We start from the raw sequence: 20,505 nt of genomic DNA, 5'->3' as shown, positions 1-20,505 counted from the left end.
CTATGACCTTCTGATCAGTAGTCCAACACCTTAACCAAGTTACCACTTCTGATACTTTTCCAAATATCACCACATTCACTGTATCCTCACACACCCAATCATGGAAAATTCAGACTTACATGAACATGTATTTGACCTTTAATTTATGACGTATATAATATTTAAAAAAGAAAACAGTGTATGATTTCATTTAATTGTTCATGAGAATGTGAACTTTTATTCTATTTTAATTGTAATGTGTATATTCTATATTCTGAGTTACTTTAAGTTCCATTAGGGACGTTACTATTTTTAAAAAAATATATTACATTACTTATTTGTTTTACTAATATGTATCTAATATGAACCAAATCATTCATTCATTATTTGATTCATCAAATGATTCATTTTCTATGGCTCAAGACATAGATATCTATACATATATGTTCTGAATCTGTTTGTAGATTCCCAAGTGATAAACAGAGACGTCTGTCATGGACAAGTTGCAGGGACACTAAACACTTTTTTTTAATGGTTAACTCAGCTGACAGTCCTGAAAGGATGCCACCAGTTAGCTTGGCAATGTAACACACAAGTTCATGCCTCAAAGTCAAACTTTGTTTTTTTTTGTTTATTTGTTTTTTTTTTTGGTTTATGTGACTATACTTATTTAATGTGGCAAAAGTATTGCGGGAAAGGAACGGTCTTTAGCACTATCTAACTTTCACATTATGTTCCTCTCAAATTTGTGATTTGTTCCACCTGCAAATTGCTTTGTGTATCATATTTAACAAACCAATACATCTTAAATGTTTAAATGAACATGTATAGTCACACCATTGTAGCAGTGTTGCATGCAGTAGGCTATAAGGTAAGTAGTGATTGTTCATTTGAAGTTTACTCAAGTGGAAGAATGTAAGTAATAAACATACACCTACTAGCACTATGCATTATATTATGAAAAAGTAGATTATCTTAATATCAAAACCTTACATTTTCTCTGGACTTAATAATAAATACATGTCTGACCGTTGGAACGAACCAAAAAAAACTAGAAAATCGCATTCATGACGATTTATGGTGATTTTATTTCTTTGTCTACATTGACGCTAATTCATTAAGAGGGGGGTCCCCCGTACCAAGATGGCGGCTCAGTTGACGCATTCGTTGGAATGAACTGCCGTGTACAAGGCGACATCTAGTGTATATATATATGGCGACATCTAGTGTATATATCTATGGGCGCAAGAGTGAGGCGTGACTTTTATTTAACCGGAAGTGGACGTAAAAGTTTTCTTCTCTCTTTTTTTTCTTCGAGCCTTGTTGTCGCTCTTTTCTCTCTGTATTATTTTTTTCTCCCTCCAGGCTGCTTCCTGCGAGAGCAACTCTGCAGTCAGCCGCACATGTTCATAATGAGAGAGAGAGCCGCGCGCACCGGGGCCGCCAGGTAACACACACACACACACACGCGCGCGCGCGCACATATACATACATATATATACATCCATGTATATACACACATCCATCTGTAAGAGGCTGCTGTTCACTTGCGATTTACTGCGTGTTAGAACGGGAGTGAGGAAAAAGTTTGTTCGTGGAGTTTTGCTGGGACACAAGTTGCACTGTGTAGTTGTGTGTGTGTGTGTGTGTGTGTGTGTGTGTGTGTGTGTACGTGTGTGACAGAGAGAAAGAAAAAGGGGGTCTCCCCGGATTTTACTGACTTCGATAATAACTTCGAGGTTATGTTCCCAACCCGAACACGCGCGAGCTCACAGATGCATGCACTTTTCTGCTGTCCGAGGACGCACGCGCATTATATAATTATTAATAATCTCTCTCTCTCTCTCTCTCTCTCTCTCTCTCTCTCTCTCTCTCTCTCTCTCTCTCTCTCACACTCACTCACACACACACACATTATGTAAAAGTAAGAGCGCGGGTGGAGTGTGTGTGTGAGAGAGAAGAGTGGAAAGTGTGTAATGTGCTTTTTTGGCTCGTTATGAAAGATCAGCTCAATTACGTAGTTAATTCTGAGAAATCCAGTACACACACAGTACAGCTGCGTAACACTAGTACACACACACACACACACACACACACACACACACTGCTGTCGAACACAAACTCAACAGCGCACGCGACAGGAGAGAAATAGTCAATTCGTGGGGTACTTTAATGCCACTATTTCACCACACTGAGTTAAAACACTCTTTTCTCTCATTCCACATCTCAGACCGCAAGTGCGTGTTTTTACTCATTAACGCCGATAGAAAGCGGCGCTGCTTCGCACGCGACCCGTTAGTCAGGTTTGTGCCATCAATAAAAAAAGCGGTTTGTTTATGCAAATGCGCGCTTGTGACGTCTAAATTGTGTTTATTACGTATTGTAAATTACCCCCCCCACCCCCCCAGCTATATGTGAGTGCGGCGTATTTTTTATTCTATATCTGCAATCGTGTGTGTCATAAATAAGAAGACAACGCTGGTAAAAACAGAGACACCAAAATGTCAACAATGATTGGTTTAAAATCATAACCAAATTGTTTATTGGTTAAAAAAAAAATCAAAAATCAAAATGTAAATTCTAATCAAAATATGCCACATCACACTTGGTTAATAAGTCAAGTTTGGTAATAGAGATGGATGTAGAAATAAACAGTTAAATAAAGGAAACTGTACATTTATGCAGAAAAAAAAGACTTTATAGACACATAGTGGGGGAAAAATCCAGTAAAGATAAGAACCAAGGACACTTAATTAATATTCTGTGTACCGGAGGTTTGATTAAAATGGTGACATTGTCCTTGAAGAATGAGAGATAATAGTGGAGGAAAATGTGGTAAAATGTTGTAAGGACCAGAAGCACAACTGAGGTCATAGCAGATATTATTACGGTGTTATTGTGGTGTTTATTGGGCCAGGGGATTATTGCGGTGTTATTGTGGTGTTTATTGGGCCTGGGGATTATTACGGTGTTATTGTGGTGTTTATTGGGCCTGGGAATTATTGCGGTGTTATTGTGGTGTTTATTGGGCCTGGGGATTATTGCGGTGTTATTGTGGTGTTTATTGATCTTGGGGTTTGTTAGAGTTATTGTGGTGTTTATTGATCTTGGGGATTATTACTGTGCTATTATTACATTCAGTTGTATTCTGATGTTGTGTTGGTTGATTGATTTAAATCTTCTCTCAACTCTTTACACTGTTTTTGTTCTCAAATGTTCTTACAGGAAGTGAACAGTGTGCTGGACATAGACCCTGTACTTTTGTATTTATATACAGACACACACATTCTTTATGACTGTGGGAAGAAGAAAAACGTGTGTGTGTGTGTGTGTGTGTGTGTGTGACGAGCAGGCTCTTTGGGAAAATGATGTGTGCGAACAATGTGAGCAGCACGGACATGAGCTCAGAGGAAGTGTGACTCTCTCTCTCTCTCTCTCTCTCTCTCTCTCTCTCTCTCTCTCTCACACACACACACACACACACACACACACACACACACACACACACACACACACAAACACACACACACACACACGCACACATGCATAGGCACAATACAGTAGCTGCTTAGAGGGAAAAAAGTGTGTGTGTGTGTGTGTAAGATCAAACTGTGTTTTCTAACAAATGTATTATTCTGTTCATCTCTCCAATATTTATGCCTTCATAAATTATTCCATCTACCCATCCATTCATCCATTTTTCCTCCCATCCTTCTACCCTATTCACTTCTTCCTACCTACCTGTGTTTTTTTAAAAGTGGTATATGTGTGTGGTTATAATTTTGCTTGTGCAGTAATTAATTAATTACTTAATTGTGTGTGTTGTTAATTAATTAAGTGTGTGTGTTAATTAATTAAATTTTATTTTTATTTTTGTGTATATCTGCCTATGATGCTTTCTGTCTAATTGAGTTGGTTCCCCCCCCCCCCCCCCCCAATATACACAAGCTGCAAGTGGAATTTAAGCTAGTGGGACACTGAGCAGGATCTTAGTCTGGACCAGTGAGTGAATGGTGGGAGTGTGGACTTGAGTGAACTTGATGTGGACCTTCATCTCAGTGAGCATCCTCTGTTTCTCCTGTAGGCCTCATATCTGACTGCATGAGTTCTTGTTATATTAAAAAATCTATTTGTTTATTATGTTCAAAGCATTTCCAGGCATGATACACACCTACACACACCTCCAATCTCAAGAGTGTGTGGGTATTTGTTAGTTAGAGTGGCCATTTCTAGATATTCTTACTACTCTGAAGTCAGAATGATACTGGCTGAACCCTAAAGCCTTTATTTTGCACATTACATTCTTCATTTGTCAACATACTACTTGTTCTGAACCTCACTTATTGACATCAGTGTGAACAGTGTGTGTGTGTGTGTGTGTGTATATTTGCGTTGCTAAGGCAGGGCTGGGTTTCCTGTCTCTGTGACCACTACCTCGCGCTTTCTCTCTGTCTGCCTTTCTCACATGCACACAGACATGCACTGTAAGTATTTCTCTATTTCTCTGTCACTTTGTGTGTTTGTGTGTGTGTGTGTGTGTTCGTTCAGCAGTAAGATCTCCTCATTTTTCTGCTGTGATTCTGTTCCAGTGGAGAAGAAGTAAAGCTTGTAGATGTGAACATGAGGTATGAAGAATATGTGCAGAACAGGTCTAATTCCACAGAACTGCTGAGTTCTGGATTCTGATTGGTCAGAAGCTGGTTTATATCAGTGTGCTCGTTCTAATACCTTATATTTTCTTTAGAGACACGTGGGACATTCACTACAGGTTTCCGTCAGCTTCAGGATGGTGGTGTGATGGGGAATGTGATGGGGAAAGTGTGTGTGTGATGGGGAAAGTGTGTGTGTGTGATGGGGAAAGTGTGTGTGTGATGGGGAAAGTGTGTGTGTGATGGGGAATGTGTGTATGTGATGGGGAGTGTGTGTGTGTGTGTGTGTGTGTGATGGGGAATGTGTGTGTATGTGATGGGGAATGTGTGTATGTGATGGGGAGTGTGTGTGTGTGTGTGTGTGTGTGTGTGTGTGTGTGATGGGGAATGTGTGTGTGTGTGTGTGTGTGATGGGGAATGTGTGTGTGATGGGGAATGTGTGTGTGATGGGGAATGTGTGTGTGATGGGGAATGTGTGTGTGTGTGATGGGGAATGTGTGTGTGATGGGGAATGTGTGTGTGATGGGGAATGTGTGTGTGATGGGGAATGTGTGTGTGTGTGTGTGTGATGGGGAATGTGTGTGTGTGTGTGTGTGATGGGGAGTGTGTGTGTGTGTGTGTGTTGGGGAATGTGTGTGTGTGTGTGTGATGGGGAATGTGTGTGTGTGTGTGTGTGATGGGGAATGTGTGTGTGTGTGTGTGATGGGGAGTGTGTGTGTGTGATGGGGAATGTGTGTGTGTGTGTGTGTGTGTGATGGGGAATGTGTGTGTGTGTGTGTGTGTGTGATGGGGAATGTGTGTGTGTGTGTGTGTGTGATGGGGAATGTGTGTGTGTGATGGGGAATGTGTGTGTGTGTGTGATGGGGAATGTGTGTGATGGGGAATGTGTGTGATGGGGAATGTGTGTGATGGGGAATGTGTGTGATGGGGAGTGTGTGTGTGTGTGTGTGTGTGTGTGTGTGTGTGTGTGTGTGTGTGTGTGTGTGTGTGATGGGGAATGTGTGTGTGTGATGGTGAAAGTGTGTGTGTGATGGTGAAAGTGTGTTTGTGTGTTGGTGAAAGTGTGTTTGTGTGTTGGTGAAAGTGTGTTTGTGTGTTGGTGAAAGTGTGTTTGTGTGTTGGTGAAAGTGTGTTTGTGTGTTGGTGAAAGTGTGTTTGTGTGTTGGTGAAAGTGTGTTTATGTGTGTTGGTGAAAGTGTGTGTGTGTATGTGTGATGGTGAAAGTGTGTGTGATGGTGAAAGTGTGTGTGTGTGTGATGGTGAAAGTGTGTGTTTGATGTTGAAAGTGTGTGTTTGATGGTGAAAGTGTGTGTGTGTGTGTGTGATGGTGAATGTGTGTGTGATGAATGTATCAGATGTTATGATTGTTGGTAAACTGGTGTGCAATGGTATAAGTGGATTAAAGCATTTGTGGACATGCTGTTACACAAAACATGAATTTTCCACTATAGACATTTTGGTCTTTTTTGTAAATGAGTTTTTGTGGCAGTGGTTTAATGTGAATCGGCTGTGTGATGAAAACGTTTTGTACTTCACAAGCAGGAAGTTTCACTTTACAGTTCACTAAAATGTTGATAAATGATGTCTAATGTCAGCTTGTGATGTGAGGCTAAAGCTTTGTCCAGTTTTGTGCAGTTATTGAAAAAGAAATCTCTGAGTGCTTGCCATAAATTTGGTGTGTGTTTGTGTTGCTGTGATACCCCAGTGGTATAAATAGGGTAACCCAGACAGGACTTCCACTCCTGCTGATAATCCAGTGTGATTTAACAACAGAAAGACACGTGTGTGTGTGTGTGTGTGTGTGTGTGGTGTGTGTGTGTGTGCGTGAGTGTACGGCCCAGGCATATGAGTTTCTTTGCACATCATGTTCGTGTGTGAAGTAATTTATAACTGACATGTACATAATATCTGCATGGTTTGTATTTTGTATTAGTTTTGTAATTAGCTTGATGTGAACATGAGCTGAATCTGTTGACATGTTCCTGCATGATTTTACACACTACACTTCTGCCACATGCTCAGCTGATTGGATAAATGGACAGGTGTTTGTGTGTTCCTATTAAACTGGCCGGTTTTCTATCTCCAAATATTCTTGAAAGGTGTCCAAATGTCCCCAAGGATACTGCTATCATAATCATCACTTGTGATTTTGAAGTTACAGTCTTAGTGCCGTGTGTGTGTGTGTATGTGTATGTGTGTGTGTGTGTTTGTGTGTGTGTGTGTGTGTGTGCTGAGTCATGTTCCAGGCTGGATATGCAGATAGACTGGTGGTGGTGGAGGCCCAGCACAGGGGCAGCCAGAGGCACGCGCTTCTTCAGTCATAGTCAAGGGGTGTGTGTGTGTGTGTGTGTGTGTGTGTGTGCTGACAGGGTTTGTCACTCTAGTTTAGATAAGATGTGCATATACGTGTCAGTCCTCTCATCTTCTGTTGATTATTTCCTACTTCTTCTCTTTTCATCTTCTAAATGCATTTAAGAGAAGAAGGTTCATCCAGAATGAACACCTCACTTTAAGATTCACCAACAAACACCACCACACACCAACATTTATCACACATACACTGACATTCATCACACACACACACAAACACAGACACACACACACCAACTATTATTACACACTAACAAACACCATCACACACCAACATTTATCACACATACACTGACATTCATCACACATACATACACAAACACACACACACAAACTATTATTACACACTAACAAACACCATCACACACCAACATTTATCACACACACCAACATTTATCACACACACACCAACATTTATCACACACACACCAACAAACACCACCACACACCTCAACATTCATCACACACACTTTCATCACACACACCAACATTAATCACACACCCATTCATCACATACACACCAACCTTCATCACACACACCAACATTCATTATACATACATACACACATACACAAAACCCAAAAAACACCATCACACACAGACCAACATTCATCACACACCAACATTCATAACACACACCAACACTCATCATAAACAAACACACACAGACATTCATCAAACATACACAGCAACATTCATCACACACACAAACCAACATTCATGACACACACAAACCAACATTCATCACACACACAGACACACACCCAAACATTCAGCACACACCAATATTCATCTCACACATACACACCCACACCCACACGCACACCAACATTCTCCATTACACACACACTAATATTCTCCATTAAACACTGACATTCCTGATGAACACAGTCATCATTAATAGTGTTATGCTCACATCACTACAGAATTCGTCAGTACCCTGTAACAAACATTATCATCATCAAAATGTGTCCATCAGACACTTGACATTGATCAGCATGTAAACAGGATGTGTGGTTTGGGACACATGATGGTGAGGTGGTTGTGATGGTGTTCATGTGATGAGGCATTGTGTAGTGTGTTACATTTGATTGGTTAGTGTCAGTGTAAGTGAGCAGCATGGTGTTAGAAACTAATGTAAACCTTTAACATGGTGGGTGGTGTTTCATAAAATGGGTCACTATATGATGATGGTGCAGCGTGGTTTTGGCATAATGGTTTGGGTGCGTGTGTGTGTGTGTGTGTGTGAGAGAGAGAGAGAAAGAGAGAGAGAGAGAGAAAGCTGCAGAATTGTAAGCTATTTTAACTGCACTTATGTATATATGATATTTAAAGTATTTTTTACAAAAAACACAACTGAGGTGTGTGTGTGTGTGTGTGTGTGTGTGTGTGTGTGTGTGTGTGTGTGTGTGTGTGTGTGTGTGTGTGAATAAACTGTAAACTGTGAAGAACTTGATCTCACTGATTGGTTTGTGCTATTATATTGTTTATGTACATCGGAACTTTACCTTTATATTAGAAATAGTTTTTCCATTCATCCTTACGTCTTTCTGGTTCTTACGTCAAAGAGTATTTTCTCCTGTTCTCAAGCAGCCATGTGAAGCAACCATAGTCAGATTAACCATTCACTTCCTGTGTGTGTGAGTCATTCTAATACTAAGCTGAATCGTCTGTGTGTGATACTGAGAACACTCTGCACTTCTGTGGTCAATGACTGGTGATTAAATTCCTCTTCATTCATAGACAGCATGCCTTACGCACGTAACAGTCCGTTATTCCAACATTTGTGTAATGTGTGGTGTTCTGCAACATCTAAAATTAAACCTGGGCCTGGAGCAGAAATGCTGAGGTACTTCGTGAAATTACATTGTGATGTCACAATAAAAAGACAAACATTCAGCAACAAGCTCCAATCATCACACACCAGCATGGGCGTAAATCCCGGGGGGGACCGAGGATTGTCCCCCCTAAAAAGAATATCGCACTCTCTATTGTGAAATATATATGTATGTATACCTAAATAATTGTGTAAGTAGGGAACCCCCCCCCCCCACCCGCAAAAAATGCATTTAGAAACAGTTGAGTTCCCCCTCCGCTTCAACACAGTGGTTTGACCCATGCTGAACTCCATTCAGTAGGGGATTTTATTCACGTTAAATAAAGCGATTCTCTTTAATGTAGTTGATGCAGACTCATTCATAAATTAGTTGCGGCAAAAATGCTGATTACTGATGTAATTTTCCATGAATCTGCTATATTAGCGATTAAAATCTTACTTATCTAGTTAACGTTAGCTTGTTTACAATAGTTTGTTGCATAGTGCACTGCAACTAAAAAAACTTTGTTTTTCACTGTGGGGACATTTCTTTATAAGTACAATTAGACTATTATTTGTGTCCCCCTTCAAAAATTGCTCATGAGAAATTGTATATCTATTGTCCCCCCTACTGTTAAATGAAACTTACGCCCATGCACACCAGTATCAACACCTCCTACTAACACACAACACACAACATTCTTTACCATCACACAACACACGCCATCATACAACACATCGTCACACAAAACACTGATCTTCAAACAACACACCACTGACCATCACACATTAAAACACCACCAGTGACCTTCCAACATTCACATCATTTAGCAGATGCCTTTATCCAGAGCGACATTTTATACAACGTTTTATACAAAGAGCAATTGAGGGCAGCCTGGTGGACGTACTGTAGGAATCGAACTCACAACCTTCCGACTGGTAGTCCAGAACCTTAACCAATAGGCTACCACATCCCAACCATATACTAACATGCTTCACTACACATCAGCATTCATCACACAACACGCATAAAGCTCACATTATTTTAGACATTAACAATAAACTCCATCAAACACTGGCATTCAGCAACATGTAACGGTAGGCACACACACACACACACACACACACACACACACACACACACACACACACTCTCAGTCCTTCAATCATTTGCTCTCAGGTGTTCCTTCTGGGTGTTTTGTGCTGTGTGATGGTGCAGTGAATGTTTCCTCCTCTGACAGTTTCACTTCTGATTTTTCAGATTTTTCTGACGTCTGCAGTCTGTTTCTCTAACTCACTTCTATCTCTGCGTCTCCCCTGCACACAGTGTTTCTCAGCTGTGCTGGTTACTGCAATGAATGGCAACACTATTGAGGAGACCCCGAGCAGCATTGCACCCCCTTGTGGCTGGAGGGAGTTTTGCGAGCATCACGCGAGTGCCACAGCGCGAGAGATAGTGCAGCATTACCGTTGTTTCGCTAGAACTCGACCGCTGCACGATGTTGTTTCTCCGGAGAAATTCGGCAGGCACTTCAGCCTCATCTTCCAGCACCATTTCTGGCGAGAGATGGCCAAAGAAGAGACCCCGCCCCCTTCCATGACTGGCCGCACATGCACCTTTTCTGAAGTGCTCGATTATCGGGAAGCAGGTCGACCAGCCTCATTTGTCATTTTGCCACCAAAGCTGGAACGGGAGCAGCTGCTGCAAAACTTCACTACACACAGACCTCTTGACCACACCCAAGGGGTGGAGTTTGCTGAGAATTACGCCACTTCTCCAGTTTTGCCCCTCCCCTCACCTGTCAGTGTCATTTCGCAGTTTGGAAGAAGCGTGTGCAAGTTCTTCAAGAAACAACCATCACGTGACAACTCTGTCCATGACAGCTCCGGGGACGAGTCCGAAAGAAGAGGCGGGGATTCGGGAGCAGAGCAACGATCTCCAGTTACAGCACGGCCTGGTCGTTTCAAGCTGCTGAGCCGTATAAAGAAGCACAGAAAATGGTTCAAGGACAAAGGAAATGTGTTCAAGGAAGGACAGTTAAACTACCTGGAGGAAAATGACACGATTTCGGATACAGACCCACCCTGGAAGCGCTGTCGCCTGCTGGTCCGGAGGACAAACGACAGGTTCGTCCTCGAGCTCTACAACCCGCCCAAGGTAAAAAACTCCAGAATTGTATTCTACAACCTTTATATGCTACAAGTGAACTTAATGTGATGGCCTAGCAAGTGTGAGTTCCTGTATCTCCATGTTGTTGTTCTGGATGAATAAAGCATAGCATAGTTTATGGAGACCATAATAGGAAGTTAATTAGTAAATGTAAGCTAATCACAGAGTGAAAGCATCACCAAAAATCATTGAGGGACAAATTGAGAACACTAACCCTAGATTACAGCTAGTCTCTCTCACACATGCGCGCACACACACACACACACACACGCACACACACGCACACACACAGTCCTACTCTCTGGTGTGTTGTGTGCAGGTCATTTCAGTAACCAATCAGGTGCAGGGGGTCATGGCTGGATCTGGGTCCTGATTGGACGATAGTCAATGAGGAATCTTGGCTGACTTACTGACTCTTAACTCATACCATATAAGGCAAAATAGCTGCAGAGTTTACACACACACACACACACACACACACACACACACACACACACACACACACACACACACACTTGTTGAGAGCACCCATTGATTCACACACGCATCATTAAAGCGCTTAAGTAGCCGCCGCACCTCGCCTTTGCCTCTTAAACATGTTCTTTCTCCTCACACAGAGGCTGAGAGGGTTTGAAATGTGATTGTATTTGAGTAAAAAAAAAGGGTCTAGAAATGTGAATGCGTGTAAATGAATATGGCTGAAGAGCATGATTTAAACCAATCTACTTAATTCTTTATTAATCCTTTATTAATTCTTTATTAATTAATATTATTAAGGTTTCAGCTTCTTAGTCTCAGGTGTTGAGCTGAAGGATCTGAAGCATTTGTGCAAATAGTTCTTGTTACATTTAAAGATAATCCTCTTCAAGCAGTCAGACGTTTATCTTCAGTCACTCTGCTGATCTAAGATCAGCTTCACAGTCCACACAGCTGGTTGTCAGTATCAGGAGGTCAGTGAGGAGCCCTGATCCCACATCAGCCCCGAATCAAGGATGTTTCCTTCTAGTTTATGTCTCCGGAGCGCTGGGAGAGGAAGACGGAGGAAGTCGCTGAGGGTCTGATGATTAGTGCTTGTTTTCCAGGGAAATGCTTGTTCAGCATGTGGAGAACATTATAATCTGATCTTCTGCTGTCTGATTTCACTCAGTTTTACACCACAACATAGCTTCAGATGCGCTTTACTGTGGTTCAGCTCAGAATGAAAAGAGGAGAGAAAGAGAAAGCACAAGTTCATGTGCACAAATCCCTCTGACCAATAAATATTTAGTTTAAAAATGCACCTGGCAGTGTTTATCATTTTAAAAGTGAAGATGTTGAAGATGATCGTTAAATCACACACCGATATCTGTGAAGTTTTCTGAACAAACCTTTCTGCTGAATGTGCTTAAAACTCTCCTGACAATGAAGGTCACACAGCTGCCTAGATTATAAACTGTTACAACTGTTCTATCAACATGGAGTCTGACACACGCGCACGCACGCCTCATTTAATTAGAATATCATCCAAAAGTGAATTTATTTCACTAATTCCATTCAAAGTGAAACTTGTATATTATATTCATTTATACACACAGACTGATATACACACGTGGGCAAAATTGTTGGTACCCTTCGGTCAATGAAAGAAAAACTCACAATGGTCACAGAAAAAACTTTAAATCTGACAAAAGTAATAATAAATAAAAATTCTAAGAAGGTTAACCAGTGAAAGTCAGACATTGCTTTTCAACCCTGCTTCAACAGAATTATTTAAAAAAAATAAACTCATGGAACAGGCCTAGACAAAAATGATGGTACCCTTGACTTAATATTTTGTTGCACAACCTTTTGAGGCAATCGCTGCAATCAGACGATTCCTGTAACTGTCAATGAGACTTCTGCAGCTCTCAGCAGGTATTTTGGCCCACTGCTCATGAGCAAACTGCTCCAGTTGTTTCCGGTTTGAAGGGTGTCTTTTTCAGACGGCATGTTTCAGCTCCTTCCAAAGATGCTCAATAGGATTGAGGTCAGGGCTCATAGAAGGCCAGTTTAGAATAGTCCAATGTTTTCCTCTTAACCATTTTTGGGTGTTTTTAGCTGTGTGTTTTGGGTCATTGTCCTGTTGCACGACCCATGACCTGTGACTGAGACCAAGCTTTCTGACACTGGCCAGCACATTTCTCTCTATAATCCCTGGACAGTCTTCAGATTTCATTGTACCCTGCACAGTTTCAAGACACCATGTGCCAGATGCAGCAAAGCAGCCCCAGAACATAACAGAGCCTCCGCCATGTTTCACAGTAGGGACAGTGTTCTTTTCTTGATATGCTTCATTTTTCCGTCTGTGATCATAGAGCTGATGTGCCTTGGAAAAAAGTTCCATTTTTGTCTCATCTGTCCATAGGACATTCTCCTAGAAGCTTTGTGGCTTGTCAACATGTAGTTGTAGTGGCATATTCCAGTCTAGCTTTTTTATGATTTGTTTATGATTTGGGTCGTCTCCCATGTAGTCCACTTTGGCGTCCACAACGACGGATGGTGCGATCTGATACTGATGTTCCTTGAGCATGAAGTTCACCTTGGATCTCTTTAGAAGTCTTTCTGGGCTCTTTTGTTACCATTCGGATTATCCGTCTCATCTGTTATTTGTCATCAATTTTCCTCCTGTGGCCACGTCCAGGGAGGTTGGCTACAGTCCCATGGATCTTAAATTTCTGAATAATATTTACAACTGTAGTCACAGGAACATCTAGCTGCTTGGAGATGGTCTTATAGCCTTTACCTTTATCATGCTTGTCTATAATTTTCTTTCTAATCTCTTTCCTTTGCTTCCTCTGGCCCATGTTGAGTGTGGTACACCACACCATGTCACCAGACAGCACAGTGACTACCTGGAGACCTATATATAGGCCCACTGACTGATTACAAGGTTGTAGACACCTATGATGCTAATTATTGTACACAACTTGAATTAACATGTCCCTTTGGTCACATTATTTTCAGTCTTTCCTAGGGGTACCATCATTTTTGTCTAGGCCTGTTCCATGGGTTAATTTTTGTAGATAATTCTGTTGAAGCAGGGTTGAAAAGCAATGTCTGACTTTCACTGGTTAACATTCATAGAATTTTTATTTATTATTACTTTTGTCAGATTAAAGTTTTTTTTCTGTGACCATTGTGAGTTTATCTTTCATTGACCGAAGGGTACCAACAATTTTGTCCACATGTGTATTTCAAATGTTTATTTCTTTTCATTTTGATGATTATAACTGACAATTATTTTTTCAGAAAATTAGAATATTACTTAAGACCAATATAAAAGAAAGGATTTTTAGAAATCTGGGTGAGTTTGCTGGCCAATTAAGAACAGGGATCCCATGGTCCTTAAACCAGGTACTGGTAGCTTTGGTACTGTGTGCGGGTGCCAAGTCCTGTTGGAAAATGAAATCTGCACCTCCATAACATTGGTAAGCAGCAGGAAGCATGAAGTGCACAGACAGCGTCAGAAGCCTGGGCTAAAGACAAAAAGGACTGGACTACTGCTGAGTGGTCCAAAGTTATGTTCTCTGATGAAAGTAAATTTCCTTTGGAAATCAGGGTCCCAGAGTCTGGAGGGGAGAGGCACACAATCCAGGTTGCTTGAGGTCCAGTGTAAAGTTTCCACTGTCAGTGATGGTTTGGGGTGCCATGTCATCTGCTAATGTTGGTCCACTGTGTTTTCTGAGGTCCAAGGTCAATGCAGCCATATACCAGGAAGTTTTAGAGCACTTCATGCTTCCTGCTGCTGACCAACTTTATGGAGATGCAGATTTCATTTTCCAACAGGACTTTGCACCTGCACACAGTGCCAAAGCTACCAGTACCTGGTTTAAGTACCATAGGATCCCTGTTCTTAATTGGCCAGCAAACTCGCCTGACCTTAACCCCATGGAAAATCTATGGGGTATTGTGAATAGGAAGATTAGCCCCCCAGGAATTTTGGAACATTTTCCTAAAGATCGTTCCAATGTTTGCAGCATTGATAAAACTTGATATAATCAAACATTCACCAGTGCTATTTAGTAACTTTTGGTACATTTTGGAATATAAAATACATTTTTTAGGCTTGCTTTATATCAAATATAGTGAAAATGGGGTGGTCAAAAATATTAGCCCCATGGGAATTTTCGCTTAATTAATTAATTTCGCTTAATTAACACACCTTAATTAATCAATCAGCTTTCAAAATACACCTCTGCAGTCAATTGGCCTCCTAACAACACCTGGGCATTCAATCAGAATAAAAGGACTCCAAGGAGCAGGGCACTTGATCAAATTATTGGGCGAGACTACTTTTACTCACCTTGCCAAACACAGGAAGACAAAGGAAATCAGTCTTGAGCTCAGAAAGAAGCTAATGGAGGCTCATGATAAAGGGGAAGGCTATACTGCCGTTTCACAGTGTCTAAAACCGCTGTACAAGTATTGCCAAGTACATCATTGCCAAGTACAAGGAGACATATTCTGTAAGAAACAAACCTGGGTGTGGTCGTAAGCACAAGATTTCAAGAACTCTGGAGAGGAAAATAGTCAGAGATGTCAGCAAGATGCCCCAGACATCTGCCAAGATGATTGTTGCTGACCTGGACTCTTCTGGAGTTGATGTTTCAAGGAATACAGTTGTGAGGGCTCTTCATCGTGGTGGGCTGAGACTGAGGTTTGCCCATGAACATATGAAAGGTAAAGATGAGTTTTGGGAGTCTGTGCTTTGGTCTGATGAGACTAAACTGGAACTGTTTGGGCACATGGATGTTGCTTATGTTTGGTGAAGAAAGGGTGAGGCCTTCAACCCTAAGAACACAGTTCCCACAGTTAAACATGGTGGTGGGAGCATCATGCTGTGGGGCTGTTTTGCAGCTTCAGGCACAGGGAGCCTTGTTTGGGTGCATGGCATCATCAAAAATGTAAATTATGTTGACATTTTGAGGGATAATATGCAGAAATCTGCTCGTAGTCTAGCCTTAGGTCATTCGCTGGGCCTTTCAACAAGACAATGATCCAAAGCATACATCGTAATTGGTCCAACAGTTCCTGAAGGATACCAAAACCAAGGGTCCTGGAGTGGTCTGCACAGATTCCAGACCTCAATCCTATTGAGAATCTGGCGAGTGCTCAAAGTGAATGTCCATGCTCGGAAACCATGCAATTTGGACCAGCTGGAGCAATTTGCAATGAAAGAATGGGCTAAAATCACTCAGGAGACCTGTGCCAACCTAGTAAAGAACTACTCTAAGAGGTTGTTGTTAGTTGTGGCTCAGAAAGGGTACACTATTGACTATTAATGACCAGGGGGCTAATAATTTTGGACGTTTCATTTTTGCCCTTTCTTGTTTCAACTCACTATTTCAATTAAATATCCTAATCAAACTTAGTGGACATTTTGCATTTGTTATTTTGGAAACAAATACACTATAAAACATTTGTTGTTAATTGTCATTTCCATGGAGAAATCAAGAGTTTTGTCTAATTTCATAAGGGGGCTAATAATTTTGGCCTCAACTGTACACACACATACATGCATACACACACATACATACACACACACACACACACACATACACGCACATACAAGCGTGCACACACACACACACGTACATGCACACACTCACATACACGCACACGCATACATACATACATACACACACACACACACATACACGCACATACAAGCACACAGTCTTGAGCACACACACATACAAGCATGCACACACATACCAGCGCGCACACATGCACATCCATACACTCACACAAATACACTCATACATGCGCACACACACACACACACACACACACACACACAAAGGTTGACAATAATAATAATAATAAGAAGAATAGTTAGAATATTAAGCACAAAATGGAGGAGGAACTGTGTAGTCTAGAAAAACCAGAGTAAGGCGAAATTCATGCTGCAGAGTTGCATTAAATGACACAATATTTTATGGGTCGCGAAGACCACAAAGTCAAAGCCAAAGCAGAAACAGGGGAACTGATCAGTAGAGAAGAAGAAGTAGTGTCCAAATACAGAAAGTGGGAACCAAGGAACAGGTGCAGGGTCTGATGGAGTCAGAGATAGGGAGAGTTAACTGGAACAGGAAATAATGACCATGTGAATGAAGATACAGGAAGTGTGAAAGCGTAGCACCGTTTCTGCGCTCGGGTTCCTTATTGAGGATCAGGGACGGAAGTGGTGGTTGGACAGATGGACACAGTATCCGGAACAGTGTTGAGCTATACTTATATCACTCAACACTCAGAAACACTTTGTGGAGAATAATCAGTGATACTGACACTGGAGACTCCTTCCTTACATGTTACATTAACACACTTCGCCTTACTGAACACACAAGTGCACTCCCCCTTGAATGAGCTGTAACTATGGAAACGATAAGGTATTAGAAGCATCTGGAGGTCAATAACAGAGGTCAAACATTTCCCAGCCACTATTTGGTGTGTTTAGTTCAAACTCTGAGTTGTTATCAGTGTTTATATGAATCGGAGAGTGTATGTAGTTTTTAAACTGGTGGTTACAGTGTTCTAGCGCGTGTTTTATACCTTTTAAATCGGTTCACGTCTGAACTCATCAGAGTTACAAGTGTTTCAATCACTGTTAGGGGACTGCAGGAATAAATCAGACTCTACAGAGTGACACAAAGTGAGAGTGACACGCACTGATTAATTACGAAGGGCTGAAATGGCAAATACTGAAATTCAGTGTTTAGTCACAAGGTGAACGTGCTGCCGAACGAATCAGGTGAAATCAGAGCTCTAGCAGTGTCCAGGGTCAGGTGTGTTCCTCAGCACACCTTTACTCTGTAAAGAGGCGACAGATGAAAGGCAGTGGTGTGAGAGCGAGGACATGCGTTTAAATCCACACAAACGTTTGTCTGTTTTCCATCTGAAGATTTCAGCCAGTGGAACGGAAAATACTTCAAACTCAACAAAACCGCATCCTTACATCTGCTGTGTGTTAACGTTCTGCGCACACACACACACACACACACACATGCAGAGATACATGCACAGTCATTTCTGACTTTCTTTTGCCCCACATCAGAGAATCAACAAGATTTCAGAGCAGATCTGCTTTCTAAACAACACTGACAATAATAATAATAATAATATTAATAATAATAGATTTGAATGATTACTGTGTAGCAGGAGTGGAGTGTCCACTGTGTGTCTGAGTGTGATTCTGTCTCTTATCCACATTATGAGGCTAAATATCATGAAGCTGTGTGAAGTTCTTCCAGTAGCATGGTCCAGACAAGAGCCAGAAACGTTTCCCTCCTGCTTTGATGTTTTTTAAAGAGACAGAGAACAAGGTTTAATACGACTGTAATATTAATCCCTGCTCTGATCTCCTGCTGTATTAAGAGTCTTCACAGACAGACGACTGCTCTTCTGATCAACGTCACCCACATGCACATGATCCAACTCCAAATTAATTATAACTTACTTCCACTTTATTGTTCTCACAGCCTGTGCTGGTGTGTGTGTGTGTGTGTGTGTGTGTGTGTATACGAGTGTGTGGGTCTGTGTGCGGACGTATCTGTGTGTATACGAGAATGTGTATTTGTATACGAGTGTGTATGTGTATATGAGTGTGTGTCTGTGTATACAAGTGTGTTTATATTAGTGTGTGTGTATGAGTGTGTGTGTGTGCATACAAGTGTGTGTGTGTGTGTGTGTGTGTGTGTGTGTGTGTCTGTGTGAGTGTGTGTGTTGGCACTGGTTTTCTGTAAATCATTGTAACTCTCCCTCATCCGACACTTGGACCGTTGCACATTGTGTGTGATGGTGATGGTGTGTGTGTGTCAGAGAGGTGTTTAAAACTGTGAGTGAACGGGTGCTTATATTTTTCCTCGGAGTAATTTCAGCAGAAAGATCGGTGATACCGTCGGCACTGATTCATATCGACACCACAGTTTCAGTTTCACACACATCACAAACACAGCCTCTTTTCCACACATACACACAGTATTCAGCGTAAAACTGAGAAATACTGCAATAATACACCTATACGTTCACACACACACACAGAGTCAACACGTGCCCTTGCAATGTGCATGTTGTCAGCTTTCTCAGGATCACGGAAACAGTGCTGACATGACTCGAGAGAGAGAGAGAGAGTGTGTGTGTGTGTGTGTGTGTGTGTGTGTGTGTGTGTGTGTGTGTGTGTGTGTGTGTTTATGTATAGCCATCAGTACTGCAGCATTAGTATTGTACATGTCATGACCTTGTCTGTCTCATGTTGTGTAAGCGTTAAGTCAGAACTCTGAAGTCTGAAAGATTCTGGATTAGTGTTTATAAATTCTGGCGTTGGGGAGAAACGGGTATGTTTTGGTGAACATTCTGTAACCTGTCAGTTTATGAAGCTCCGCCTCTTGCACTAGCATTGCAGCGTTTCAGCCTATGAGGTGTGTGGATGAGTTTTAGGGGCGTGGCTTAGACCGGAGCACTGCACACTCTGACTTCAGACAATACGATGCACATCTCACTACATAGTACACAATTACTGAACCATGAATAAACACTGATCCAGTTGGCTTTGATTCACTACCGATTCAATCCGAATCGATTCCTCATTCGATTCATCTTCCGATTCATCACATGGCCAGCTTTGCAGAGAGGAGCTGCACTGTAAATGAACACCGGTCCGAGTTTGTATTGCACAATTAAAAGACAACTTTTATCATTTACAGGCGACAGGCTGCACGGCTCAGCTACCAAAATCGTACTGCTTCAAACGGAGAGTTAAAGTCGTGGTGCTAATCGCATGCAGCTCCTTTATCATCCTTTCAGAAGGAATTAATAAGTTCAGTGGTGGCTTTAAAACACAGACATTCATCTCAAAGCGGAGCAGACACTGGAGAGAACCGAAGAAAAGTGAGTGAGCAGCTGCAGCAAACTAGTTCACTAACAGGGGAATAATCTCTCTTAACCAAACAAAAAGCTTACTCAGTTACTTAGATACTTAATGAGACTACTCCCAGAGTTCACTGCCGAAGATGCTAACAACATGCTGAAACAAAGCTAGCAGGCTAACAGTAAAGATGTGCTTTCTATAAATTAATTCATTAGCATGGAAATTGTGTGCATTTACGTGCGTGTGTGTGTGTGTGAGCCAAGTGTGTATTTATACTCATTAAATGTTTACATGATGTGTTGATGGTTTTTATGTGGAAAATCTTAATCTCTATGTGTGTGTGTGTGTGTGTGTGTGAGAGGATGCAAGGGTCACTGGTGTAGCTAGCACCTGCAGCCGACCTCAGTGTGTTAGCCACGGAAAGCCCCACTGTCTCTCTCTACGTTTTTGTCTTTTTCTGTCTCTCTCCCTCTCTCTGTCTCACTCTCTGTGTGTTGTGGTTCACCTTCTGTAGCCTGTAAACAGGATGAAGATGAGCGTGTGTGTGTGTGTGTATGTGTTTGTGTGTATGTGTGTGTTTGTGTGTGTATATGAGCATGTGTGTGTTTAGACCTCAAAGTTCATCATTATCGAAGCA

At 41.6% G+C, this 20,505-nt stretch overlaps 1 protein-coding gene across 3 annotated transcripts in view; it reads left to right on the top strand.

Moving 5' to 3' along the window:
- Positions 1-1,272: 1,272 nt before the first annotated feature.
- The window catches only part of sh2b3 (SH2B adaptor protein 3), a 31,009-nt gene continuing 11,776 nt past the window's right edge, over positions 1,273-20,505 (top strand). Inside the window, exons 1-3 of one of the 3 annotated variants that reach the window (XM_047818265.1) lie at positions 1,285-1,426; positions 3,928-4,037; positions 10,142-10,972. In XM_047818265.1, the coding sequence (XP_047674221.1) occupies positions 4,020-4,037; positions 10,142-10,972 (849 nt within the window). In that variant the 5' untranslated portion in view covers positions 1,285-1,426; positions 3,928-4,019. Of the gene's footprint in view, positions 1,427-3,927; positions 4,038-10,075; positions 10,973-20,505 lie in introns of all 3 variants that reach the window. The other 2 variants (XM_027168180.2, XM_027168181.2) reach the window with 2 other exon arrangements.

The sequence above is a fragment of the Tachysurus fulvidraco genome, chromosome 9 (assembly GCF_022655615.1).
Source record: "Tachysurus fulvidraco isolate hzauxx_2018 chromosome 9, HZAU_PFXX_2.0, whole genome shotgun sequence".
In the NCBI taxonomy this organism is placed as follows: Eukaryota; Metazoa; Chordata; class Actinopteri; order Siluriformes; family Bagridae; genus Tachysurus; species Tachysurus fulvidraco.
This window is presented reverse-complemented; position numbering and strand designations above follow the sequence as displayed.